Raw genomic sequence first — 11865 nt, 5'->3', positions numbered from 1 at the left:
GGATCTGAAGACGCTTTAGAGCAGATCTGCAGGAAGCTGCTGAAGATGGGAAAGAGGGACCAAGTTCACTGACTAAGCAGTCTCTCATTTATACAACTCTGGATACTATCCTAAATCTAAAATAACAGCAGCTCAGTTAAGAAAGAACTTACCATGGAAAGGTCGGTGCTAGACTTATCTGTAAATGTATCACCACTGGCACAGTCGATGCCAAACAATGCACAGATATCGCCTGCATAAACTTCTTCCACATCCTAGCAAAGCAAACAGTATTACAGATACACTTCACAGTATTAAGAGTGATTATTAAAGAAATGGCGAGTTAACTCCAACGCTGATTCAAGTGAAGCCTGCTTGTGCTGAACACAGGTTGGTTAACCATTTTATAGCAGTAGTAAGGGCTGCATATCAAAGTTATCTTGATTATCAGAAAAAAGAGATTCATCCAAACAAGTATAAAAACATCCAGAACGTAAAACGAATAAATTTAGCATGTACATACAAAACACATGGCACTCATATTGATAGAATTACCAGCATACTGTAGATGCATAAAGGAAACTGGCTCAGCATTTCCCAACCACTGTCTTCAGTGGCGTGAGCCTTCTCATTAACAGCATTAAATTCAATCTTAAAGAGCAGCATCTGCAAATGAGCATGGATTTAAAATTTTGTTTTCCAAACTGGTGAATAGCAAGGGTGAATTAAGTGACCCTTTTGGCAAAATGTGAATGGCCTTTCCTGCAATCTCTCGACGCAGTAATTCACCTTTCAAAATAAATTGCAGAGCCCCTGTACTGTTTGTGGGTTTGCAAGTTGCCTGTCAACTCATGGTGACCCATTAATTTCATATGGTTTTCTTAGGCAAGGAATACTCAGTAGTGGTTTTGCCAGTTCATTCGTCTGAAATACAGCCTATAGAGTATCTGGTGTTCATTGACAGTCTCCCATCCAAGTACTAACCAGAGCTGACCTTGCTTAGCTTCCAAGTTCAGATGGGATCTTGTGCCTTTAGGATATTTAGGTCTTCAACATTAAAATATACATATTTTTTTTTTCAAAACCAAAAGTGGACTTTCCATTTCCATTTTTGTTTTGCTTTCCATTTGGTAACACATTTAGACTGTTCCTTGACTCCCAGAGTGTTCAAGAAACAGAAAACACCTCTGGACATAGCACATTTGCCCACCTCTGGCACAGCCCCAATTTGTTCTTGAACCAAAACCCACTGCTAAACTGTTCAGTTTGTACTGGAATCTGCTAATACACATCAGCCAGCAAAAGTCATCCATCAGACATTCATCTTACCCTACCAAGTTGGTCAATATGTAAAACTGACCAGTTAGATAATTAAAAAGGGAAGGAGTGTCATGAGATGAGTAGCTTTCAGACAGGATAAGAAGATGACTGGTCATATGAGATACATTTCAAGGAAAGAAAAGAAAAAGGGATTTTTACTATCTGCAACTCCTGAGATGAAGTTCATTTTTTAAACTGAAGCAGAATTAATGAATGAAGAAGCACAATGATATTGTTTTTACAGTCTAAAGATTAAAGTCATTGGCTAAAGATCATAGGCTAACTGTGCAGAAAGAAACTGACCCTGATGCCCATTTGTAATACTGAAATCTTTTACAGTTTATTCATTTTGCTAAGAAAATGGTTGGTATGAGCCAGAAGACAGACAGAGGCGTGTTTTCCACTAGCAAAACAATATTTAAATGAAAAGCAGTAACAGCTGGGCAGTAGAAAAAGACAGAGTAAATAATTAAAATAGTGCTAATTTTCCGAGCCTACAGCCTAGGTTGATATGTAATCTTTAAAGAGGGGCATAATTTAAACAAAATATTGTGGAACAGATCGTCCCAGAGGTGGTGGGCTCCCCTTTGTTGGAGGGGTTTTTTATGGCCAATGATCAGGGATGCTGCAACAGTGGATTCCCTGCCTTGATAGGAGATTGGATTAAATGACCTTCAGGGTCATTTCCTACTCTTTGATGGATCAGCAACAATGATTCCTTCTATGGATTCATTCCTGCATTAGCTGAGACACAAACAAAAGCCTCCTTAGAACATTAGCATGAACAGCAACTAATGCACTTGTAAAAGAGATCAATCACTCAAATAAGTGACAAAAGTATCTCACTCCCTGTACCACAGTGTCAAAAGATTTTTTTTTCTTTATTTGTCTTTCTCCCCCCCCTAATTCCTATTTGCCTAAAATATATAAGGAGTGGAATCCTGACAGAGCTTGTGTAGTTCTTTGCCCTCTGCAGGATGAATCCCTTTGCCTGTGTCCCAGTGCACAGGAGAAATTGGCTAAAGCAACATGTTCTCAGAATCAATAGCTAAAATAAGGGGCCAGATGAAGGGCCAGCCCACACCATACCCATGAGGCTCTAGTCATTTTATTACTCTCCTGAACACAAAAGCAGGGGATACACTAAAACCAAAAGGCTGTCTTTTTTAGAGGGGGAAAATTTAAAACAGTATAATGTGGAAATAAAAGCTCATTGCGCAATCAAGGAATTTACCATTCCAACCACCTCATTTGACTAGAAGGGCCTTATTTTTGATACAGATGATTGGATACAGTGTCTTCTTTTCTGACTAAAAGAGTTTGTTTCAGTAAAAATATCTCACAGATCAGACAGAAGTGCATTCTAACTGTCATCACACTCACCTGCATCATGTCTGCATGCATGCGGACAAGTCTCTGCACCCTCACCCTTTTCCCAGTCCTGGTGTTGTAGATATAATCGGTTTTCTTCAACATGCCTTGATAAACACGAACATATGTGAGCTGCCCAAACCGTCCAGCCTGCAGGTGGCACAAAACAGCAGTTTGTAAATCAAGACAGACAACAAGCTGCAAGAACTAAAGATGTCAAAAGAAAATCAGTACAAAACAACCTGAAATAAATGATCACTATTAGTGATCTTTTCCTGGTTTTCATGAAGACACTGACTACTAATTACAGTGCGCCCCACAGGAGCACACGGGGCAGCACGTCCCATTTGGATGAATGGGCCGCGCGCCCATGGTGTGTGCACGCTGCCGCATGCACGAGCCTCATTCATTTGAATGGGGATTGAGCATGCATGGTATTTGGCTTACGCAGGTGTGTGTGTGTGTGGAAAGGATCCCCGCGTAAGCCAAGGGCGCACTGTAAATTCAAAAACTCTGTGTACTATCTCTCCCACACACACACCACCCAAAATCCCCAGAATAAACTTACCTCAAGTTTAAATGCCAGGCCCACGAAGGGCAGGGAACTGTCTCTCACCGAACTCAGCAATATCTTGGATTTTTCTGTAGAATCCCTTGAAGAAAATTAAATTTTAGTTCAAATTCCATTATGTTAACATTGCTTATCCACCTGCACATCTTGTGGTGTTTTACTGTATTTTAATCAGTTTTCTCAACATGACTGTGGGAAGTGTAAAATGGGCATAAGTCCTACAACAACAATTCTGTTACACTGTCTACCATCTATCTATATATCAGGGATTGGGAATGTGTGACCTTCCAGATGTTGCTGGACAGTTTCCATGCTTCCATGAGCTGTAGCCAACATGGCCAGTGTAACAGCAAGAGTTACAAGTCCAACTAGAGGGCTAGGTTTTCTCTGTCTTTGCTCTCCAAAGTGCTGTAGTGTAAGACTGCTGAGGGAATGGATTTTAATAGAGAGCTATTCTACTTTCCTTTAAAAAATTGCTTCTCATATGGTTGGGCTGGATGAAATTTAAAATTTTAAAAAATTGTACCATCTGTGAGTTTTAGCAGTACTATTTAAATTAAGGTTGATGTATGCCCCTTCAAGTCCAAGTATTGGAAGAATGGTGGGATAGAAGCCATAGGGAAAAAGGGGAAGAGACTAAGGATTTCTTTTGTCCCACTGTCACCTCTCTTCAACCAGAGCTTGCAAGTTTTTAAAGCACTATAAAAGCCTGCAAAGCTAGTTTACTTAAGATGACAGCTGGGGGAAGAATCCAGACCTCCTTTATAATATCACCTTCACCACTACAAAAGAATGCCTGGTCTATCTTCAGCCAACTCTATGCATCTGGAAAAAGATTCAACAGGACCTTCCCCATTGGCCCAATCAATCTTGTAAACTGAATATAGGGCAGTATATAAATACAGTCGGCCCTCCATTTTCGCAGGGGATTCATTCCAGACACCACCACCCGTACATGTGAAAATGGAGACTCGCTGACATTCAAGCCCCATAGGCTTGCATGGGACAGGTACCCCCAAGTGTGTGTGGAGTGCACACCGCAAAGGGCACGCCCTATTGAATTTAATGGAGGTTGCCCCTCTGTGAATATTCAAGAACGCATATCTCAAGTCTGCGAGAACACAGGGGTGACTGTATTAAAAAAAATACTATAAATAAATAATGTGTTTTATAAGCTTCATGCTTTAAATCAATTGCTACCATAACTGGCTATTGTTTGAACTAGCTAAAAACTGCCTCTCTGATTAATAATTGGGGATGATAACAATTGTAAAGATCCAGAGCTTTTGATTTTGTAGGTGTCTGCCTAGAAATTAGTTGCTACATGGTAGAACTGGGAAAAGTGTGTCCAGACATATTGCCAGCTGTAGTGAGAAACTGTGGATACACATGGACTAGAGAGAGCCATTTCAGATTCCCAACCAGTTATGAAGCTTACTGGGTGAATTTGGGTGACAGCATTTGTTTCTGAAAGTGTTAAATTGACTTATTTGTTAAAATTAATCTGGCACCACTTGCCTCTTTTGCTTACAAACTGTTTAGTTTTTTTAAAAAACACACACACAATTGTCTGCTTTACAGCAAAAACATAAAAGAATAGGTAGAAATCTTATGACATGCAGGACAAAGTCCCAGTGGTTTCAAAGCAAACTCATATAGGACAACAGTCCAGGTTCTGGGGTGAAAGCTTCGTGCCATTTTCATTCTGGCTTTTCTTTTCTAAGAATAAGTAGAACAGGATACAAAACATGTATCCATGGGGGAGGGGGGTGTCAGCATAACCCAAAGGTGCTTTACCCACTTTCAATATGCATACTCACTCTTGATTGCAAAGGGCATAGTTTTGCACTTCTGAAGGGTTTGGCAGGTATTCAAGAACAGCATCTAGCAGAGGCTGTACACCTTTGTTCTTCAGAGCACTTCCAACCAGCACAGGTGTAAAGGATTTACTAAGCGTTGTTCTTCTGATTGCAGACTAGAGAGAAATAAAACATTTATGCATTTAGAATTAAGAGAACGAGCATGGTGTTGTGGTTTGAGCATTGGACTATGACTCTGGAGAACAGGGTTCAAATTCCTGCTCAGCCATAAAATGCTCTATTTTGGCATACATACTTCTCAAACCTAATCCCCTCCCATGGCATACAGTATATGCCTCTCAACCCCAATCCCCTCCCAAGGTTTATTGTAAACCATAATAAGACAATTTTCTCTCATTCTTCTATCTCCAGTTTCTTTCCCCACCTTACCTCAGGACACCCCAATATTCTCTCTAGCTTAGCATTTCACAGTTGTTCGTCAGGCCATTCTGCGTGTCTAAATATATATTTTTTTAAATTCACAAACATGTACTTCTGCATATTGACCAGGATATCCCCTGTGTTTATAGAAACTGCTACCTTATTTTTGGATGGTCCTATTTTGCTTCCAAATCAACACACACTCAACCAACTGCACTTGCTATTAGAAGGAATGATGAATCTCCAGGAACCTGCAAAATCCTCAGATACCCAAGTTAGCTGGATGGCCCCGGAAGGGTAACGGGCCCTCCAACAGAATGGCTGATGTGTTTTAACCCTTGGGAGCAAGAGAGCACTCAGCAACTCTTAAAATGGGTCTCCTCATGTCAAGTGTTGTGTAAGAGGTGGAATAAAGTATAAATCTGTTGCATAACCCCATGAAGCATTTCCCCAGACCACAATGTCATCAAAGGCTAATGAGGGTAACAGGAAATTTATTTCCAGATTCAACGCTATATTTTCCATGCTCATCAAGTCCTCAAGCCAACTCCAGTTCTTGTCCAAGCGGGTTCAGCTACGGTGAAACAGGGTCTGCTTACACCAACTGCCCCTGAATTTAGATACAAGGGGATGGTATATATTGTCAAGGATTTTTATCTGCAAGTAAACCTGAGTCAAAATAGAGCATCCACTGACATTAGATTTTTGCTTAGGAATAAATGTAGAAATGCAAGTGCACATCTAACATTTATAAATTCAGAAAAACCAAGGTGACAGATGACCTCCAAGATCTGTCACAGCTCCGTCCATCACACTTAGCAGCTGGTCTCCTTCAGCTAGTGATCATCCTCTACAGTCATCTGTGGTTATTAATGCCTGGTAGTGAAAGGCTGCTGCTTCCCTGGATAGCAGCAAAATGTCATGACAAAGATATTGCAGACACATGCCGTACAGCACACACTGCAAATGAGTTCAGCTCCTAAAAGCAATGAAATGTGATGCCCCAATACACAAAGCTATCTGTGCATGATAGCTAGCTATATAAGCTTCCCATTAAAAAAAAAACAGCAGTCAAAACAACGATGCTAAAAAATTTCCTACCCATTAATCATAGTTTGTTTATCCATTTACAATTATCATCCAATAGTATTTTGAGTTATTTACCTATTTACACTTATAATCCAACTATGGTTTTGTGTTATAGGCTACATTTTCTTTTTTTTAAAAAATCTCTGTTATAACCCGTCCTTTCTATAACCCTTGAAGGTAGAGGATGAAACAAAAATCTTTACCTTCAAATCAAAACTTGCTTGTATTTTTTCTTGTTGTGAATGAGCCACTAACTGTACTTCATTGCAAGACTATTTGCTACTTGAAGTCATGGTGCACAACAATTTGCACAATCTGAGCAAGTGAAACAACAGCTGAGCTGAGATTTGAGGGTAGATGTTTCTGATTCAAGACGAAACTATCTGCTGATTCGGTTAAGAACAGGACAGGAAGTGGAGGCTCCCTGTGGCTGTTAGAAGCACGTGAGAAGAGAAGAATACAGAACATGGCTAATCCATGCCCTCTGAAGGCCTGTTTGCCCAATGGGAGTCATCAATGTAGGTGCAATCATATACCCTAATTCAGAGAAAGGCAACACTTCTTTTTCGGTTTACAGCCCCCAGAACCCTCCAGTCAGCACAGTCAAAGGGATATTTTGGGAGTTGTAGTCCAAAAAATTATCTTTGCAAAGTTCTGACCTAACCACTGGATGATGGGCTATATGAATGGTTATGTTACTGACAAGCAGTAAAGCAGAAGAGGCCTGCCCACATTTTGCCACGTTCACATTAGCTCACATGGCCCAAAACACCATTGCCTTCACACATATCATTTAGATTGGTTGTTACCTACGTATATCTAATATCAAAGACAATGTTCAAAGGTATGCCTTCCTACCAGAAGTTAGAAAGATTTTGAGGGAGACTCTAACTTACAGAAATTCACAGCCTACATGGGATGAGAATTCTGGGAGATATTTTCAAAATGTTACTTCCTACCATGTATATACAAAATAGAAATAAAAGTTCTGCTCCAAAGTATATGAATGCTTTATGCCAAGCTGACCACTGGTCCACAGGGTCTAATCCTGTCATCTCTAGCACCATACTTGTTCATCTGTTCCAGAGCCACCAACAACTCCTCAAATCCTTAGGAAGATGTCTCTCTCAGCCCTGCTACTTGAGATTCTGGAGATGCCAAAGACTAGATCTTAGATCTGCTGCAGGTAATGTATAATTTCTGGCACTAGGAAATCATAGAATCATAGAATCATAGAGTTGGAAGAGACCATCAGGGCCATCCAGTCCAACCCCCTGCCATGCAGGAAATGCAAATCAAAGCATCCCTGACAGATGGCCATCCAGCCTCTGTTTAAAGACCTCCAAGGAAGGAGACTCTATCACCCTCCGAGGGAGTGCATTCCACTGTCGAACAGCCCTTACTGTCAGGAAGTTCCTCTTAATGTTCAGGTGGAATCTCTTTTCCTGTAGCTTGCATCCATTGTTCTGGGTCCTGTTCTCTGGAGCAGCAGAAAACAAGCTTGCTCCCTCCTCAACATGACATCCTTTCAAATATTTAAACAGGGCTATCATATCACCTCTTAACCTTCTTTTCTCCAGGCTAGACATCCCCAGCTCCCTAAGTCGTTCCTCATAGGGCATGGTTTCCAGACCCTTCACCATTTTTGGGAAAATGGCTCTTCCCAAACACAGAAGGAAGGGAATGTCTCTCTTGTTGCAAGCAGAAACAACATTTGGCAATGTGAGCCCTGAGAGTAGCTCATACTTAGAAAGACAGCTAAAATGGCTACTAAGATAAGTTCAAATCTTATTTTACTCATTAATTCACCTGGTAACAACTGGTACGGTATCCCTTCTCAATTCAGTTCTGTTCTTTTAAAGAAAGAGCTTTACAGAATGATGTACAGTTGCCCCTCCATATTCGCTAGGGTTAGGGGAACAAGACCCCCATGAATATGGAAAAACCGCAAATAACAAAAACACTGTTTTTACCTGAGAGGAGACCTCTCTAGGAATCTCTAGGTCCTCCAGTGCAACTCTGTGGTCAATGTCCAACATATACTGACCATAGAATGGCACTGGAGTAGCTACAAATGGTCTTTCAGTGCAACTTTTAGTTAAAGTTGACCACAGAGTTGCACTGGAGGACCTAGAAAGTCCTAGAGAGAACATATTAATGAAATCCGTGAATAATCAAATCCACAAATATCAAAGCTGCAAATATGGAGGGATGACTGTATTGTTTTTACTGAACTGCTTTGTATCCTTTTTAAGTGTGTTTTAAAATTGTGAATAGTTTAATTCTATATCAATTGTGAACTTTGTACATTTTAGCAATATTGTAATTGCTTTCAATTGTAAGCTGCCTTGACACCCATTTGGGGGAAAGGGTGTGATGTAAAAAGTTGTTAATAATATCAACAACACTATCTGTAATATAGAGGCTAACAAAGCTGTCATACAAAGCTTTCTTAAGTATTATCAAAATTATGTACAGTAGGCCCTTGTTATTTGGTTCCAGGATCCCCTGTAGATATCAAAATCCACAGATGTTCGAGTCCCATTAAATACAATGGCATATAGTAAAATAGTGTCCCTTATATAAAATGGCAAAATCAAGGTTTGCTTTTTGAAATTTATATTTATTTTAAAAATAATTTCAAGCTGTGGATGCTTGAATCTGTGAATTTAGAGGGCCAACTGTATATAAAATACTTGAAATGCTCATCATTATTTTAAGAAGCATGAGTATGTGACTGTAGAACATGGACTCAACACTGATCTAAGGCCAGGGTGACAATAACTTAGGGCTGTGGGGGCTGCATTGTCCCTCTTCAAACTGGCTGAGAGCTGCACCTTACTCCTACCACATAATTCTGTTGCCAGAAAAATCTCAGGATTTCCACCGGGAAATATGATGTTGTTTCACAAGAAAATCATATGCCCTTAGCCATTTGTAGAAGCTTGATTCTGCATCATTTGTCAACAGAATTGCTGAGATTTTGGTGCTGGTAGCACTTGGGGCAGTAACAAGAATCCAGGCTGGTGGCAAAGAAATAGCCATGGGGAGCACAAGTGCCGCCCAATTCCAATCTAAAATTCTTACTCCTGTATAGGAACACAGAGTTGGAAGGTATTCCAAGGACCATCTTGCATCTGCAACTTGCAGCCCTAGGGCTTGCCAGGGTTAACAAAAAATTTGCTCCCAAATGCCCCTAGGAGAGATGGGGGCATTTCACCATATTTTTGCCTTCCCCTCCCCTCACTTTCTGTTTTAAAATAGGCTTCTCTTGGGGGTTCAAAATATGCTGAAAATACTCCCCAAAGATCCTAGTGGGCATTTGGGAGTTTCCCTAGCATTCTACAGTTGCCTACCTATGATCTTGTCCAACACTTTGCCAGTGTAGGAATCTACTGCTAAAGTATTATTATTATTATTAACCTTTATTTATAAAGCGCTGTAAGTTTACACAGCGCTGTACATCAATTTTTTTTTTTTTAGTCAGACGGTTCCCTGCCCTCAGGCTTACAATCTAAAAGACACGACACAAAAGGAGAAGGGAGTGGTGGTGGGGAATAGGATCAGGTCCAGCAGATCTTTTCCACCTCCGAGGCCTGGACCAAGGCAGATGGACTGGAGGAAGGGCTTGGCTTCTTGATGGATGGTTAGAAGGAGGCTTCCTGGGTCAGAGAGGGTCTCACCTCTGGGAATGCTTCTCTAAACAATATAGTCTTTAATTCAGTTTTGAAACTGGGCAGAGAAGTGATGAGGTGTGCATGTGGGGGAAGAAGGTTCCAGAAGTAAGGGGCAGCAAGCGAGAAGGGACGAATTCGGGAGGGGGCAGTGGTAGTCCTACATTGTGACAGGAGACCCTGACTACCAGAGCGGAGGGTGCGAGTAGGAATGTAAGGAGAAAGAAGGTCAGATAAGTAAGGAGGGGCCAACCCATGGAGGGCTTTGAAAGTCAGTAACAAAAGCTTGTACCGGATGCGAAAGGGGAAGGGGAGCCAATGAAGGGAGGATAAAAGAGGAGAAACATGGTCAAAGCGGCGAGCGGATGTGACAATACGGGCAGCTGAATACTGGACAGATATTAAAGGATGGAAGTGTGAAAGAGGAAGCCCTGTTAGAAGGAGGTTACAATAATCTAGTCGCGAAACCACTAGGGCATGGACTAGAGTCTTGGCAGTAGAGATTGAGAGGAATGGACGGATCTTGGCAATGTTGTGGAGAAAGAATCTACAGGTCTTAGCGGTGGCCTGGATCTGGGGAATAAATGACAGAGAAGAGTCAAAAATGAAGCCAAGACTGCGGGCTTGATGAACCGGTTGAATAGAAGTGTCGTCGACAGAAACAGAAAAGGAATAATGAAGGGTGGGTTTAGGTGGAAAGACGAGAAGCTCAGTCTTAGACATGTTGAGCTTCAAGCGCCGAAGTCGCATCCACTGAGAGATGGCAGTCAGACAAGAAGAAACTTGCTGTTCAAGCCCCGTCGAAAGGTCAGGGGTGGAGAGATACAGCTGAGTGTCATCGGCATACAAATGATAGGAGAAACCAAAAGAACTGATGAGTTTACCTAGAGACAGTGTGTATAGAGAGAACAGAAGGGGACCCAAGACAGAGCCCTGGGGAACTCCAACAGATAGCGGAACAGAGGATGAAGTCTGACCACCCGTGACCACTGCAAAAGATCTATCTGACAAGTAAGATTTAAACCAGTCGAGAGCAGAGTCGGCGAACCCAAGGTCAGAAAGTAAATCGACCAGGAGACAGTGATCAACAGTGTCAAAGGCTGCAGACAAATCGAGCAGAATGAGAATAGAGTAGAGGCCGTTTGCCTTGGCCCGCAAGAGATCATTTGAGATCTTGGTGAGGGCCGTCTCTGTAGAGTGCCGTGGGCGGAAGCCAGATTGGAAGGGGTCTAGGATGGAGTTGGCTTCAAGAAACTTAATACAGCGAGAATAAACGATCCGTTCTAGGACCTTAGAAAGAAAAGGAAGAAGAGAAATTGGACGATAGCTAGACAAAGAAGAGGGGTCGAGAGAGGGTTTCTTCAGAATTGGGGAAACGAGAGCATGTTTGAAGTCAGAAGGGAAGGAACCCAAAGAGAGAGAGAGATTAAAGATATAGAGGAGCGAGGGCAGAAGAGAAGGGGCTATAGAGATTAGGAGACGGGAGGGAATAGGATCAAGAGAACAGGTAGTAGGTTTGGAAGAATTTAGCAGCTTAGATAATTCATCCAGAGAAACAGGGGGAAACACAGAGAGTTTATTAGTAGAAGGTACCAGGAGGTAAGTGGTAGGGGGCAAGTCG

The 11865-nt window shown here is 41.5% G+C and overlaps 1 protein-coding gene across 1 annotated transcript in view; it reads right to left on the bottom strand.

Annotated features, from left to right (window-relative positions):
- The window catches only part of GFM1 (G elongation factor mitochondrial 1), a 42435-nt gene that overhangs the window by 23615 nt on the left and 6955 nt on the right, over window positions 1–11865 (bottom strand). The window contains exons 7-10 of the mRNA XM_042455976.1: window positions 5062–5216; window positions 3239–3323; window positions 2683–2820; window positions 153–254 (exon numbers count right to left, since the gene is read on the bottom strand). Coding sequence (XP_042311910.1) covers window positions 153–254; window positions 2683–2820; window positions 3239–3323; window positions 5062–5216 — 480 coding nt within the window. The remainder of the gene's footprint in view (window positions 1–152; window positions 255–2682; window positions 2821–3238; window positions 3324–5061; window positions 5217–11865) is intronic.

This window comes from Sceloporus undulatus, chromosome 3 (genome assembly GCF_019175285.1).
Source record: "Sceloporus undulatus isolate JIND9_A2432 ecotype Alabama chromosome 3, SceUnd_v1.1, whole genome shotgun sequence".
Classification (NCBI taxonomy): Eukaryota; Metazoa; Chordata; class Lepidosauria; order Squamata; family Phrynosomatidae; genus Sceloporus; species Sceloporus undulatus.
Note: the sequence above shows the minus strand (reverse complement) of the source record. Positions and strands in the feature narration are given on the sequence as shown.